Source organism: Micropterus dolomieu, linkage group LG13, assembly GCF_021292245.1.
Source record: "Micropterus dolomieu isolate WLL.071019.BEF.003 ecotype Adirondacks linkage group LG13, ASM2129224v1, whole genome shotgun sequence".
NCBI lineage: Eukaryota > Metazoa > Chordata > Actinopteri > Centrarchiformes > Centrarchidae > Micropterus > Micropterus dolomieu.
This window is the reverse complement of record NC_060162.1, coordinates 14,346,960-14,363,620: the sequence shown is the minus strand read 5'-3', so window position 1 is coordinate 14,363,620 and position 16,661 is coordinate 14,346,960. Positions and strand designations below refer to the sequence as shown.

The following is a 16,661-nucleotide window of genomic DNA, read 5'->3' as shown; positions in this document are numbered from 1 at the left end:
TAGTTAACCATGCCAATAAGATAGCAAAGCTGGATGCTATGTGGGTTATTCCTCATTTTACTAATCTCTTTCCACATAACTTTACCTAATTTATCTAACGCTGCATTTAAACATATTATAATTTTAAGTTATAGCATATAAATGAAAGACCTGGACACATAACATTAGTCGGGGTTGACAAAACTCCTCTAACTATTCAATAAATATGGCTCAATATAAGCCTAAATGAAACCATTTCAAATCACTGTAAAACAATAAAATTACAAATATGCTCTTTCTTTTTCTGCTGTGTACAGCAGTCCATCAATCCAGAAACCAAAAGTAATGTTTCACAATAGACTTCTTTAAAGAAGCTATGAAAAAAGCAGCAAAGAACAAATTAATGTTTGGCATTTTTGCTTGAAAAATGACTTTAACAATGAATCAATTATAAAAATGGTTGAGCATGTCTTTATGTTTTTAATTTATTTGCATTTAATTAATAATTTGGTAGTTCTATGTTGAACTAGGGGTGCCATGTAGAACTTTAAATGGTTTGATATAGAACCACTGGAGTTGAGAGTGTATCCTCCACTCCAACCTAACCTGATACATACATAGGGTGTGCACCTATTGCCCTTTTAAGTAAAACAAATTTCCCTTAAAAGGGTACATCTATTCATTTAGACCGAAACACCAAAGAGAGAAACAGGCAAATGCAATGAAATAATTCATTGAAATTAGTTCACACCTATTCCCCCCAAATTCATATTTCAAAGGGTGGGAAGCTAGAGGTTGCTCTTGACATGGGAAACTGGGTGCCCTTTTGGAATTCAAATGAAATGTGACTGGTGATGCGTGAGCCTGCTCTGCCTCTGGGAGAGACTGTTCAGGCTAATAAGCCTGTCTGTGCACTGATAACCTTGGCAGCACATCATTGGTTTAAGGCTATGTTTCAGAAGACTATGGTCTGGGACTGCAAATGCCCATTTCGTTGTCCCTGACATGACAAGAACCACAGTATGTTTAAAAGCATTTTTGTTCTCTGAACTAGAGGGCACTTTTCTCATTTAGATGATGGTTTAATAACATTTTGCCGACAGAATGCATACAATGATTTGCCGACCTTGGTTTTTGTCCATGAGAGGCAAGGTGATGTCATCGCTGCCTTGCTTTCCACTCTTAGATTTTTTAGTCACTCCGGTAGTTGTTGGCTTTGTAAAAAACAAAAAGGATTATGTTCACTAGATGAGAAACAGAATTTTATGCTTTCCTGTTGTTCTAGGTTTATAAAAAGGCATTATATTGGTTTTGACTAAAATGACTTGTATTGAGTCTTGGACAGTAACACACTTTTTATTTTCAGGAGACTATAAAAATAAAATAACTTAATAATAACTAAATGTATTGATCTTCTGGGTTAAGATCATGCCCAGAAGTCAATGTCCCCACTTTTCTTTTTATCTGACAAAACACAGATTTCACAGTTGAACATATGTTATAATTTCATAATATTTTTCCTTATCCGTATCAAGTTCTCAACTCATATTACTACTACCAGGAATAAAGCAGTTTGTATGGTCATGCCACATCAAAATAAAAGCTGTGTCACTCTTAAAACCGTTATGTAGTTCATTATCCATGCTGACTTTGTCCATGGTCTTAGGTTTTCAATGGCCAGGAAATAGAAACAAATACCTTAAAGTGGCTCTTGTTCCAACCAGCCTTGTTCAGAGTGTTTCTCAGGTCCTTGTAGGCCCATATTGTCTGGAGCACATGGGAAGCTGCCTTGGTCTCCCGTGCTGATTGGCTGGCAACGAATCATTAGACATTGTGGTAAATGACAGAGGACATCTCTGAGACAAAACTGAATCCATTTCCGATCACCCTGCGATATGATGATATGATATAATATCAAGGCTTTTTCACAAGGCAGTATATTAGGCATTTGCAGCAACACATATTATAAAACCAAAGTTTCCTATATCTTGCTTCAATCTTATTTTGAAAAAACGACAATATCTGAGACTTTTACTTTTCAATTTACAGCCTGGTTGTCTAGCAAGCTGTACTACATTACATACATTTATTTGCTTTTATCCAAAGCAACTTACAATTGTTATGTATGTCAGAGGTTACATGCCTCTGGAGCAACTAAGTGTCTTGCTCAGGGACACATTGGTGTCTCACATTGGATTCAAACCCGGGTCTCTCACACCAAAGTCTTATTCACTGCCCCATCACCACCCCACTATTATAATTATATTTACTTTTTATTGTTTAGTTAAGCTTGGGATGTATTTAGACATTTTTGTAAAGGTATTAAGTTTACAATTTAGCTGAAAGACATTTCAGTACCTTGACTTGTTGATGGCCACCAGTTTCTGCACAGCATGACCCTGTATGAGCGCTCGGGCATTCTCTGGGCTATCTGTGATGATCTCATGGATAGTGTTCAGAATAGACACCACCGTATCTCCCTCAAGATTCTTTGCTGGGTACTGCTGCCCACATGGCAAATTACCGACAAGGTCCCTCAAAGCATAGTTCCCTGTAACAACAGAGAGACCAAGTTAGTGTGCAGGTGTAGAGCTAGGAGCATGTGGATGAGAGTTACAAGCCTGTACCTATTAGGTCTTTATTTCTTCTGTCCATTGCCAGGTTGCGAAGAGCAATAGCCACAGCTCGCACCACTTTGTCCACATCTGAGCGCAGCAGCTCCACCAGAATAGGCAGCCCTTTCTCTTTTCTAACTGTGGCACGGATGTAGCTGGACCACTATAAGCATACACAAAAAGGATTAACAGCCTTAGTATTTTTGGGAGTATATGTGAGATTTTGCTCTTGGGGCCACTCTTCATATCTTAACTACCCACTCTTTTCTCCACCTTTACAATACCACTTATATCACCACAAGTACCTTATGAAAATACATCGGCAAATATGCCATTAAGTACCAATAAGAACCAAGTTCTACTCTCTTCTGCTCACTTGTGTATGACTCAACTGGATTTGAAAATCGAAGGAGTTTAAAACTCCTTTAATCTGAGCATGGCCTTAGGTTTGATCTTAAATTATAGTGACATTCATGGCACAGTATATCTTGGCAAAGCACATTATTTGACAGGCCAGTGGAGCCACATAGCTGTAAAAGTGATTTTTGATCATGCTGGCTGGTGACAAAGTAAATCTAGAGTCCAGTTGGATTAAGATGACTAACCCCACATCTCCTTCCTTCTGCACATTGATGCAGCCTCAGAGACATAACCCAACCAGCCAAGGAAAAAGCTTTGGGCATGTAAGGACCTGAGGAGGTTGTCTTGTTTGATCCTACCCAGACTTAAGGGTAAATCCATCACCAAATTGAACTGATGTGTGTTATTTATTTACGGTTGAGCTCTATTTTAAGTCCTTAAACTGATAAGCAGAGAGAGATGGTGATGATGTCGTCTAGAGAAAAATCCTGGATCTGCCCTTAAGACAATGTATAAGGACATTAGGACACTATGCCAGCAGGGGTGGTGATCTACCTTATAGAGACCATTTTGATATTTGGGGTATACGCCACACTCATAACACCTGTGTAAAGTCATGAGTGTAAGAAATAACCAGCAACTATTCCATCACTCACAGCCCAGTGTCCCGCAGCGAGGTTTTGGAGTGCTCCTGCAGCCGCCTCCAGGGTGTTGTGGTTGTGACTGCAGGTGAGAAGAGAGAGATAAAGCCTCACCACCTCTGGCTGGTACAGCAGCTCCAACCCTTTAACAGAAAGGCAGAGAAAGTCTTTCAAGCTGTGGCAAGTGCTTGCATGATCATCAGTGGCTAAAGACTTGATGGTATAGTTATCAGTGTCAATAATTAGCTCTAACACACCATAAAATACGTTGTTCCAAAATTTCTTCTATCTAGGTTAGTTTAGTTGAGAAGGCAGGTCAGTAGAAAAACTCTACGCAAGAAAATTACAACTGTGTCAGACTCCTGCAGAGGTTTTTAGTACTGAGCCAGTGAAGGCTGCTATAGACGGCTGACAAGTAGTATCGAGCTGACCCAGGACCGTAACATGCTTGTCATTGTGATTTGCATTCACTGGCTGGAGTGTGGAAGGCATTAGGCTTAGTTCTGATGTCTGTTCTAACAGCAGAGAGATCCACATATACAGTATTCAGCGCTACTGTAGAATTTTTTCCCCACAGTTTCTAAATACAGAATGCATTCATGGCTCAATACAGCCATACGGCTATACAAAAGATAAAGATAGTTTAGCAGTGCCGACAATATATCAGCCTATATCAATGGTTCATGCAGTATCTTGAGCAAATTCCAGTGCCTGCAGATGAAACGTTTCTCCTCTAGATTTTGCCAGATAAATGTTTTGTCAGTCTTTCGTTATTTTGATTTAGAAATGAAACTTTCCTCAAGCGGTGCTGATATGTGGCTTTGCATTTAAATCCTCTTTCAGACCATGCCTATGGCATGCATACAAAGCAAACAACATAACACAAAGCAGGTACTGATGCTTGATTATAGTGCTGTATGATAATGATATATGATGGAAGCACTTTATAATGTATTAATCTAATAGCAATAAGCCTATTTCAAAATGTAACTTTAAGTCATACTGCAATCAGTATTTGTTTTAAATTTCAAAATGTAATGTTTTATGTGACATGTGAAACTATGTTCTTCAAGGATATACCTTTCATTTGTTCTGTACGTTTTGGTAAATCCAATGTACCGTATTTTCTGTCCATAAATCCATTTTTCCAACCTGTACATCACAGATACATACATGCACACAAACACAAACACCAGTTTTCATTACATCAGTAACAGATAATGTCAGCAAATGCGGTATTGAATCACAATATTACTGGCGTGAAATTATTTAATAGTAACGAGCAGACTGACCTTGACTGAACCACTCCTCTGATGAATACGGTTTCGAAGGGAAAAGAAGAAAGAACAACACCAAAGATTAGATTATGCTGGAATAGGACACAGCAGCAGAAAACACAGAGCTCCTCTGTGTGGTGAGACACTGTGGAACTGACAGTATCAGGTTAATGTCAGGCATTGGTCAATTTAGTTAAATGGTTAGCATTGGTGAAAATTAACTAAACCTCTTGTTTCTCCATTAAGTTGTTCCCTACATTACTGCTGCAGCCCATTATTTACTATATATCAGCTGTAATTCACTTGTTGCATACAGTATATGGGTTAAGCATCACTACCCGAAGTTTTTGCTTGTTGCATCAGTTGCATGGTGTAAAAAGCAGATAACTGATGTAACAAGCTTTTTCAATTTTGGAACCTGGCACTCCTCCTGCAGTGCAAAATATATCATCAGTTCCTGCATGTGTAGGGTTATGAAATATTCAGACTCTCATTGGCATAAAAAGGGGGCCGGAAATGTGAAACTCATGCTTTAAGCCAAGACAAATTAAAGTAAATGAACATTTTCAAACTGAGAAAATGGTTGGTTTACAGAGACGCTACTAAGTGTAAATTAAGAAAGCAGATCCTATTGAAAACAAAAAAAGTGTATGTGGAGTTGTATGGGAGGAGAGGGCAAAGCACAAAAACAAAGAATACGTTTTCATTCACAAACTGTAAAACCTTGATGAAAAAAATGAAAACATCAGTGCATCTACTTTAGTTGTTTGAGCTGCAGAAACTGTGCTATTTTAAGCCCCTTTCAGATGCAAATCTCAAATAGTTACAGATATGTCTCGGATTCTGAGCAAATGAACCAACCTGAGAAATGGAATGATATTTTATAAACATCAGAGACAAAAATCAGTGAGTTCAATAAGAGCAACTCAAACTGAAATAACTAATAATGATTACTGGGATGTCATCACGTATGATGACCTACCAACCTTTGGGTCTTTTCCCTCCAAAAAGATCAGGATCATTCTTCTTCTTTTGTTGCCCTACTGACCTCATCAGATGATTGGCATGGGGTTCCTGAAATCGCTCCGTTCCTGGTATTTCTTTGTGAACATGATAGGACAGGTTTCGCAGGATGCAGACGCAGTTCTCCACTGACTAAATGGAGGACAGTGACAAAGATGATGTAGAGAAATGTCACAGACTTAAGTAAATCTTATCCACACTTTGATTATTTGGTGATTTGCAGTAAATCTCTGAATCAAATGCAAGTGTGTACAGGCTATTAACTTATTCTAAATCAGTGGAGTATGAGAAAGAAGTCTCAGTGGATTTATGTCAGTTAGAAGTGGACACATAATAGAAACTGACTATTTCAGAAAAATAACTCACTTGACTGTCTGTGCCTTTCAAGCCAAATCCAAATCATCTATTACATCATAGCAACAATTACCAAAGTGACTGTCTCCTAGTGAAAAGTTGCTACACATTTTTAAGTACTATAGAGCATTAAACCAGACCTTAATGACAATTACAACCTAATGCAAAAGTAATATCTCCTAACTGAAAGCCACTGTAAATAGGATTTAAAAATGTCTGACTTTGGCGCCCCCCAATGGCAGCATCAAAAGACACTGTGGTAGAGAGCAATGCATGCTAATGGGACACCTCCCCCTCCAGCCCACGGATTCAGGGCCACTGTGATGAACAGGCTGAGAGCAACAACAACTGATGCTATAGGAATGTGAAATTTGCCATAATCAAATTTTACACATAGTGGCTTTAATAAATAATCAAGTCTCAGTGTGATGATTTCACCGACCTTATTGTCAGTGTCCTTGTTGACAACAGCTGACTGAAGGGCATGAAGGAGCGCATCCACCAGGCCCTCACACTCCCTCAACCTCTGTCGAGCCTCCGCCCCATCTGAGCTGACGTTCCTGCAGAAACAACTTTGTTAGCAAAGCTGCGAGACCTTGGTCCAGTATAAGTCCACTTTGGTAGCTGTTCCCTGACAGCAGCCAAGGTTACCTCAGACATCCAGAGGTGTTCTTGAAGACTGTGGTCCATTCAGCACTCAGCAGTTTGGAGGGGGCAGCTGAGTCTCTCCTCCAGCCTGAGTGGGGGATGATGATCTCATCCGTCAGCGTTTGAAGCCCGTTGTTGATGACCATCATCTTCAGCGGCTCGTGTGAGGAGAGGTTCCACAGAGTGCCTGCAGGGGAAGGAATACAAAAGCTGTAGAAATAAAATAAAGAGTTGCAGTTTATGGCTCGAGGAGGACTCTGGAATCAAGCTGTACCTGTGACCAACTCTTTGACTTCCATGCTGCTAGACTTCCTTAGCAGTCTGACTAAAGCTTCGATGCCATCACAGTTCTTGATGGCCATTTTGTTACTGTGGTCTTTTCCGTAGGATATGTTGCGCAAAGCACCACAGGCCTTGCGGTGGACCTCAGCTTTGGGGTGGTCCAATAACTCCACCAAGATCGGCACCCCGTTCAGCTGCCGCACCTCCTGCTTGATGCGGTCGTTCTCATAACACAGGTGCTGCAAATAGGCCGCAGCATTGGACTTGACCGGGTCCATTGGGTGGCTGAGCATTGAGATCACCTCATGTAGGTTGGGGTCTCTCCAGCGCGGGTCTCTGCGGATGCTGTCCAGGCTGACCATGCTGCTGCGTTTGTGGGGGAACTGCAGGGTCTGTGCTCGGCACATGGCCTGGAAGAAAGGATTCAGGTTGCCCTCCAGCTGGGCCATGAAAGCGTCGTCATAGCCACCTCTGAAGAGACAGAGACAGTCATGCATATATGTTGGGATCATGTCTTAATCAACATTTTGGGAAACTAATTACACTTACACTTAACAGAGATAAACAGTACATCTAATTATCAGCAAGAAAGTGAACAAGTGTAATTCCCAAAATGTTTATTCCTTTTATATTCAACAGGTTGAATCGGATATCTGAGGTTATAGGCTGGGCTTCATTGAGTTTAACAGCGTGAGTGAGTTGCTTGTATCTTTTGTAAACACCTCTGTCACTTTATATGGGCTAAGGAAAAGCTTCTGGCAGGCAATAACAGGTGAAACCTCCTTATTTATCGACTTTGCAGCAGGCTGCCATTCCTGATTGATACCAGCTGTTACTTAACTGCTGTCCATCTGTCTTTCTATTGTCCAGGCTGACTTACAAGAACAGGATGAGGTGGCAACTACTGGGTGTAGCTACAAAGTTCAATACATTGTATATTAATACTATATATATATATATATATATATATATATATATATATATATATATATATATATATATATATATATATATATATATAGTATTAATATATATATATATATATATATATATAGCTAAGATCCTGTGGGACTTCCAGACTGACAAACTAGTGATGGCTAACCAACCAGACATCATGTTGATCGACAAACAGCAGAAGAAGGCTGCAGTGATAGATGTGGCGATCCCAAGCGACAGCAACATCAAGAAGAAGGAACACGAGAAGCTTGAGAAATACCAAGGGCTGAAAGAGGAGCTAGAAAAGATGTGGAAAGTAAGAACAACAGTGGTGCCAGTTGTAATCGGTGCACTGGGGGCTGTGACCCCCAAACTGGGAGAGTGGCTACAGCAGATTCCAGGTAAAACATCAGAGGTCTCTGTCCAGAAGAGTGCAGTCCTAGGAGCAGCTAAGATACTGCGCAGAACCCTCAAACTCCCAGGCCTCTGGTAGAGGACCTGAGCTTGAGGATGATGACACATACCACCCTGCAAGGGGGTGAGAGGGATATTTATATATATATATATATATATATATATATATATATATATATATATATTATCAAAGCAGGTCCTCTGTGATACAATTAGCCAGAGTGTTGATTTGTCCATTGTTTGAATGTGTTTGTTATTGTTGCAGTATATAGAAGTACACACATACACTTTCTGTCTTTCATGTTTTTTTTTTGTTTGTTTCATTTGTGATTAGCCCGCAATCTCTGCCCACATATCAGATTTTAACACAAATTGGCAGTTCAGTTAGGCAACTTTGGGACTACGCATTGAAAAACAATGACATTTAAATGTTTTTGCATTTTAGTTTTTCATTGAGTATGCATCTTTTCAATACAAGCTTTAAAAATATATTAAATCACCGACCTTATTTTGTGTAAAATATTCCTGACATATAATAGCAGTGTGTTCCTGTTTTCCTGTTATAATAACTAAACTGGTGTTAGTTAATTCTTGTTATTAATGTCAAAGGTGAGTTGGCTTTCTAGTGGCTGTAGCATTTGTTAAAGGCGATCTCATTATCAGGGAACACAGACACAGACACAGACTGAGTATCCTTTATCTTCCTTGTCTGCTTTCTGACCAAAAAACATTCAATGGGATCAGAGATTGAGATTAAAAAACAGACTCCATCCCATACCTGCTATTGAGAATCATCATTAAGTATTAAGATACATTTTAAAACTTGGTCATTTTTTTGTCTACTTTCCTATCTTTGTTACTTATTCACTTTCCCAAGGCCTTTAGTATAGGGACTTATCTGTATTTGACCCAACAGTACATTTAGGTACCATGGAAACCACAATAGTTCTTGAAACCCATTTACAGGCTCCCCTTTGGGATCCATAAAGTTTTATCTATACCATCTTCTTACCTGGTTCTGGAGGGCTCCCTGAGGAGCTCCATGGTGGTAATTGGCCTGAACTGGTGGATTCCCCCCAGTGTTGGGTAACTGGCAGCTGGGTGGTCAGTCTTCATGTCCAGAGGGTTTTCTCCCCGTTCACTGAGGCCGTCTTCCTCTGTCTGACTGCTGAGGCCTGAGGGAGCGTAGCTGTCCCTGAGGAAGGGTAAGGTGTAGTGCGGCCCAGGCTGGAAGTTCTTGGCAGGCCAGTAGCTGTGGAGGGTAGCGCGGGACAGGCTTCCATACCCTGCACATAAGTCAACCCCAATGCCTCTGTAGCTGTCAGGGAGGGTGTACACTCTGCTCTGCCTGTCTGGGTTCACTGGCTGAGGGTCCCCAGACTGTGGTACCAACTCAGGTTGTGGGGGTGCTGTGGTAGTGCTGTTGGTCGTTGTGGTTTGTGTAACAGACTCAGACGGTTCGATGTTTGCTTCAGGAACAGGTTGCTCGGTTGGGGTGTTTTCTTGAACCTCTGGAATCGTTGTGAGATCAGGTGTGTCTGATGTCCGGAAGTTCTCCTGCTGTATCTCCAAGGATTTCTGGGTCTCACTGGAAGTCTGTTCACCCTCTTGCTCCACGGCCTTGGACTCCTACATGGATTGATGCACCACAACTATTATCTCAGCAAAATCTAATCAGAATCTGTCTCTTTAAAATCCCATTTGTCTGAAAGGTCTGAGGTTTCCTCTCTCAGATTAAATGCTACCAAATTGGTGAATTTACAGTCAGAGCAGGAACTTTTTTGTCCTAATTTACTTGGAATAGACCAGACATGTTTCTGTTACCTACAGTGTGTGTTTATCTCTTATTTAAACTGTACAGCCCCCCCCCCGGCTCATTTTTCATAGCGATGATCAATCATCATCATACGAGCACTTCCCTGGCTTTCTGAGCCACCAGTAAATAATGGATTCTTCTTTCCTGCCAAAGAATAATGAATTACCCTTGTTGACAATGAGTTTAGATTGGATTCTGATGAAACAAGTTGAGGTCCAGCCACTGTTTAGAAGCAGGGTAAATTGCAAGAAATTTGATTGTCTGGTATAGTAAATTGATTTAGATTTTTTCAGAGTTTACACAAAAAATATAACTAAATAATTAATATAAAACAAAGACACAAAAACATGTAAATATGTAGCAACTCAATGACATAGAAGCCAGTTGCATTATCGTTCATGGTGTGATTGCCCCAGAGGGCAATTTCTTTCTCTGCCTATTAGTGTAAATGAAATTGTTGAAGAGAACTTTACAGTATTTGTGATGGATGTTTTATACAGAAATGTCAGGAGACCAGACTTATAGGAGATACCTGAGGTTAAAAGGGATTGTTTTTGTGTATCTGTTGTGGATTTCGGAATCGTTTCTTTAGGATTCATTTTTTTTATATTCATGTATATATATTAGTTACTACTAATAAAAATTTTTAAAAAATGATAGTTAACAGAGGAAGTTTGAAAGGATCTATGGAGTCACAGAAGTGACAAATGGCTCTCAAAGGCTGACAATTCAAGTACAACTTAAGAGATAAATGATACATTGAGTGAAATAACTCAATTTTTGATTTTGAAAAACATTAAAAAGATATTTTATTATTTTACATCAAATCAGATGTAAAACAAAATCAAAAAATCCCAAGTACATTCCCATGTGTCTTTTACTGACTCTTATTTTTTAACTCCTCACTTTCCTTATTTTGTAAATCCTAGGACACATTTTATCACAACATAGCAAAAAGCATTTTTCTAGGCTATACGTTCATAATTCAAGGAAAAACAAAAAAGAAAGCTTCTGGGGCCTTGAGACTTATAAAAACAACAACTCTGTTATAACAAACTGTAGGAAGTCAGTAGGTGGTGATAAAGTGTGACCAAACATAAAGGCATGAACCTCAGTGTCTGTCTGCTGCGGGGTGTCGGTCTCTGTAGAGCTCTCATTGGTTGAGGTCATCACAGAGGCAATGGAGGTGGGTGTGTCCAGTTCGTCATTGGTGGATGGGTTATCAAGAGTTGCCTCTTTAGCCTCCTGGGACAAAGATAGTGGAGGAGGCCCCTCTGAACTCTGCTCCTAAACCACACAGACAGAAATGAGTAAGGCACTCTCACTGATCAGCATCGCTCCTCATTTGTGTATATTATGTGCATAATGATTACATTACATGCAAACAGTGAAATGATTAAGGGGTTATAACGCCATAATAGCGCACCGTGTCATTAAAGCTGTCTTCACATGATAAGGGAGCTGCACCTGCTGCTGGGTTGTGAGCATCGTCGGTGTTGAGAGCTCAACTCATTTCCACTCCATTATCTTACCATTTGTATAATTTGAAACATGAACTATAAGATTTGTGCGGACAAATGCAAAACATACACGCTTATTTTCAAATTAGATTAATATATGTCTGGAAAATCAGAGGTATTTTCTCTGTGTTCAAGTTTTTTGGTGAGCTGTGATCTTATTGGGCAATCTGTCCATAGGAAAAAAATACTGAAGTTGGTGCAAAGCAGTTTTGCCAGTGATCATGTGTAGACAGCAAAAAAACAAATACAGAGATTTCTAATAAAGGATGAGACATGAAATACACCATTTATTTAATTTAGCGGTTGCAGGGTTTCTCAGGCGTCATGAGTGCAGACTGGATGCACAATATATTAGTAAGCTAATCTTTATCAGGTAATAATGCTTAAAGTATGTTAACCTATTTGTGTAACAAGTAGAAATTATTCCTGATATAGCATCATCATTTGATGTTTGAATGCACGATTGGTTATTAATTACATGTGCAGTGGAGTGTTCTTTCAATTTGCCATGAGCCAATTAGTAGTTATCGTCCGACTTTCTGTGCACTTGTTATAACTTATGTAATGATTTCAAGGAGTAGATTTGCTCCTTTTGATATGTACAAAAACTGACAGACAACATCTTACAGGGAGGGTTTTTTTTACAGATCAGATGGCTGTGTAAAAAAAAGAAGATAAAACAACAAAAAGTAAACACAACCAGCATAGCGTTTGGTAGTAAATTAGGTCGTGGTACAGCAGAGTTTTTCAGAAGTATGAATCTGCACCAGGCATGTCTGTCTACAGTTTATTAAATCAACTCAACTGGTGGGAATCATACATGAGATGAAACAATATCTGTGTTGTTATCTGTATCTGTAAAAGCCAAAATAACCATTAAAATGATTGGTTATATCTTTCACATATGCAAAAACCAGCCATTACACAGACATATTTTATGCTTTAATCCCTCTAAACAGATGTTGACATTCCCCATTGTGTTATGTAAGTATGTATAAGAGGGGCCCCATTTGACAAAATACAGCAACAGATTGGATGTGAGCAGTCAGTTATTGTCATTTAAGTTATTTGGTTATCTGGTGAGACCTGATTTACCACCACTGACGCCTGAATCAATAGCCCAGCTGCTACTGTGACACGACGCGGATATTTCTGTAACTTACACTTGTTTATTTCAAGTAGAACGTAAATTCTCTGTTCTTTTTCAACTAAATGTGTTTCATTAATCAGAGTGGATTAATTATTCAGCATGTTGGTCTGAGAAAGAACCGGAGGCAATATCTGACTTTAAACTGATTTTTTTGCTGATTTTCTCACAAATTTCACATTAATTTCAACTTGTTTACAAAGATTTGCTTCGCTGCTCTAATGATCTCAATCAGTATCTGATTATCTGATACACCTTTTTTCAGTCTTGAAGGCCTTCTGATTGCAGCATTTGAATATGTGTAGAATCAAGGACAAACAATAAACAATTTCCTTGTGCAGAAAATCTATTCCACTGCGTAATTTATGACCAATTTTACTATTTGAATTGCTTATCCAGTGTCTTAATCAATTTTCATTTTAAGAAATATGACACAAATGCATATAATCTCACTTGATATGTACCACTCAAAAGCACAGCCAAAATATGGCGAATTATGTAGTGAGATAAAAAAAACAAACTAATAAGCTATTAAATCTCCCCAAACTCTCTTCTTTCTGAGGCTGCGGCATTAAACCGAACAAGTGCTGAGAACTCAACTCCACTGCATTAAATCAGGCTGCAGTGAACAGCTGACTGAATGTGGAGGGAGAGAGCTTGATTCGCTTTCCAAACATCTCACCAAACACAAGAGCCCCTCATATCCATGTACAAAATGTGTCAGAGGGATGAGGAGGTGTAAGGGTCACACAGGAGAAATTGGCAGCAGGGAGACAATCCGGGCTTGAACACCTCATGCGGAGGCCGATTGGATATTGTTAGGCAGCATTAAATGAACGTCTGGCCAAAAGACAGACAGGGTACTACTGTCCTCTACAGACAGCGTGATTAAGAATTTGGAGGACAATAATAGGCTGGACAGGGGCCTGTGTGCTGTCCCCGTCTGATTCAAGCTCCAGGGAAGGCCAGGCCTCTGTGAGTCAAAGCTAATTTAAATAACTCACTGCACCATCACTAACTAAGTGTGCTCACAGAGCCAAATAGGTCGAGATGATGATTCTAAATCTGACTTAGATTCAAAAAACAAAGTATGGTATATAGATGTTCGGTGCAGCGATGCAGGAGACAGAATGACATGATTAGCATCTTGTTCCCGTCAACTCTCAGTATTGAGGCCAGCTGCAAGAGGGGTATTATTTTGGGAGACAGTCTGATCTAATGCTGAGTGAGTTCAGATTTTGGTGTCCAGCTCAAGGGTACAACATTCACAAGCCACCATTCAAACTTGTCACAAATCCATTTAAGAAAGACAAAATGATTTGGAAAAAAATGGGCACCCTCCCTTGCAACTAAATTAGTGGGGAAAAGTCATTTTGCAGTGATCAAACTTGAGGATAAATTAGCTTTAACAGGCGCTTCGTCTTCATCAAACAGTGGGACTGAAAGAGTAATGCTTCCACGAGATAATAAAACATGACATCAGCCCACTGATGTCAGAAGACATTAGTCACAACTTTGTCACAACTCATCTGCCCCCGACTATCTGTTGAATCAATGGTGCTCACATTGGTCACTATACATTTACAGAATGTGCCACTGTACACTGTGAAACAAAATGGCACTGAAATTACAAATGCATTGAAAGATTTAAGAAAATGTTTCCTGCAGGAACACCATTGTCCACTATCCAGTTCATCTGGTTTAGCCATGATTCAACCAGTCTGATCTATTTAGAGAGAATACTAATTGAATGTGAAAGCCCAGGGAAAAAATGAAAGATATTAATTCTCAAACTTTCTATTTGGAGCCTCTTTTCATTCCTGAGTGTGCTCTGATCCTCAAATAGTTAAATGCTGCATGGTCAGATTTAATGGCTCCCTGATACATCATGGCAATACACTTACCAGAGTGTGTGCAGCATTTTCCCTCTGGGGGACAACCTCTTCTCATAATGCAATCAAAGATTATCCCCATTATAAGCTTGCCTATGCATTTCCACACATGCACAGCCATGTGTGTGTGCAACCGTGCGCGCACACACACAACCACACGCACACTTGATGAAGATGTTAGCATCATGTCCCCATGCACACAAGGAGACTGCACCGAACAGCAGTGAGAGGCAAGGAGGTGAAGCGATAAATGCCTTGTTCATTCATCATGACAGAGGCAGAATACAACGCTGTGGAAGGCTACACTTCTCTGCAGGAAGACAAAAACAAAAAAAAGAGGGAGGGTACAGAGCAAATAGAGCCATTCCACCACACACTTACCTCTTTCACTTCAGCAGGCATTGCCAAATCTTTTTTGCTTCCCCACAAATGATGAACAAGATGCGTCCCCCAGTGAGACGTCTGTTTCTCTGCCTCTGATGAATTTTTGCCTTGACTCTTCCTTTGAGCATTTGAGGCAGTTCAAACATGAGCAGCCATCCTTCCTTCCAGCTCTCACTAACACACGTCCGCTTTCTCTCTCTCTCCCTCTCCCTCTGCCTTCCTCTCTCACTCTCTCTGCCTCTATTTCTCTTTCCCTCACAAACACACTCTAGTCGCACCATGCACACATTTGCTCAACACAGACGTCCACACACACACACACACACACACACACACACACGCAGAGAAGCAATAAACGCTCTCTCATTTCTGCACTCCTCCTCTGATGTGTGCTGCAGTTAATGTGCGCGCTATTAGCAAGGTGCTGAATCAACTGTGTGATGCTGAGCCTGTGAATGGCTTAGGTAAGTGTAGAGCCCTGCAATCCCTGTGCTCTACCCATATTTTCTGGCAGCCTTGGTGCACAGACAGAGCACACACATGCACACACACACATCCCATTCCCTGTGGGCTCACAAGCAGATGCAGCTGGAGCCTAGAGCAGTCCGCACTAGTTCTGTCGTATGTCACCCATGTGCAGCATAATAAAGGGTGAGGGATTTGGAATGGAGGGATGGGAAGGTGCATAAACACTGTATGCAGCACCAGGTAGAGAGACGCACACTCCATACCCAACCAACAGCTTCTGCTCTGCAAACTGTACCAAACAAACCAAACCCCTTTTCACCACCAATCACTGTCTGCCCACGAATCTTCACACAGCACCTGCTTAATTCATTGTCATTTGGTAGAAGCATAGAAATAAAGAATATCTGCAAACAGGTTAGGTGAGTGCTCCAGCTGTTTTTGAAGATGTCATCATAAAATGTCTAATTACTCATTGTAGCTGTCTTCTGAGGGCTCTGTCTCGATGTACCAAGTATTGCATCATTTCTAAAGGAGTCTAAGATCAGCTGAAGTGGTCTGAAATAATCACAGTTGATGAACCGAGACAAGAGCCACTGCTCCACTTGACTAAAAAAAACATTAGATCATGATGGATGTCGTACATTCTTTCTCAATTCAGGACATCTTCCTATTTGCTGTCAGACCACTTGCACTGATCCAAGTAAAAATCATCTGCTATAATCCACAGACCAGTGCTCTCTATCAGCTGTCTTTCTTATTGCACCCTTCAATAGAATTGATCTTGGAACATTTAGAAATACAAATTGGCCTTCACTGTGTTTCTTTTCTCTTGGTATGTCTTAACTTTGCAAATAGATTGCAGTTTATCATTTTTTAAAGCTACCATCTTTAAGGTTTGTTTCATT

At 40.1% G+C, this 16,661-nt stretch overlaps 1 protein-coding gene across 1 annotated transcript in view; it reads right to left on the bottom strand.

Annotated features, from left to right (window-relative positions):
- arvcfa (ARVCF delta catenin family member a) overlaps positions 1–15,306 on the bottom strand; it is a 17,095-nt gene extending 1,789 nt beyond the window's left edge. The window contains exons 1-14 of the mRNA XM_046067026.1: positions 15,286–15,306; positions 11,456–11,632; positions 9,542–10,158; positions 7,172–7,650; positions 6,901–7,084; positions 6,692–6,809; positions 5,859–6,027; positions 4,888–4,905; positions 4,676–4,747; positions 3,611–3,738; positions 2,607–2,757; positions 2,338–2,530; positions 1,678–1,789; positions 1,106–1,193 (exon numbers count right to left, since the gene is read on the bottom strand). Of these exons, the coding sequence (XP_045922982.1) occupies positions 1,106–1,193; positions 1,678–1,789; positions 2,338–2,530; positions 2,607–2,757; positions 3,611–3,738; positions 4,676–4,747; positions 4,888–4,905; positions 5,859–6,027; positions 6,692–6,809; positions 6,901–7,084; positions 7,172–7,650; positions 9,542–10,158; positions 11,456–11,632; positions 15,286–15,306 (2,527 nt within the window). The remainder of the gene's footprint in view (positions 1–1,105; positions 1,194–1,677; positions 1,790–2,337; positions 2,531–2,606; positions 2,758–3,610; positions 3,739–4,675; positions 4,748–4,887; positions 4,906–5,858; positions 6,028–6,691; positions 6,810–6,900; positions 7,085–7,171; positions 7,651–9,541; positions 10,159–11,455; positions 11,633–15,285) is intronic.
- Positions 15,307–16,661: the final 1,355 nt, after the last annotated feature.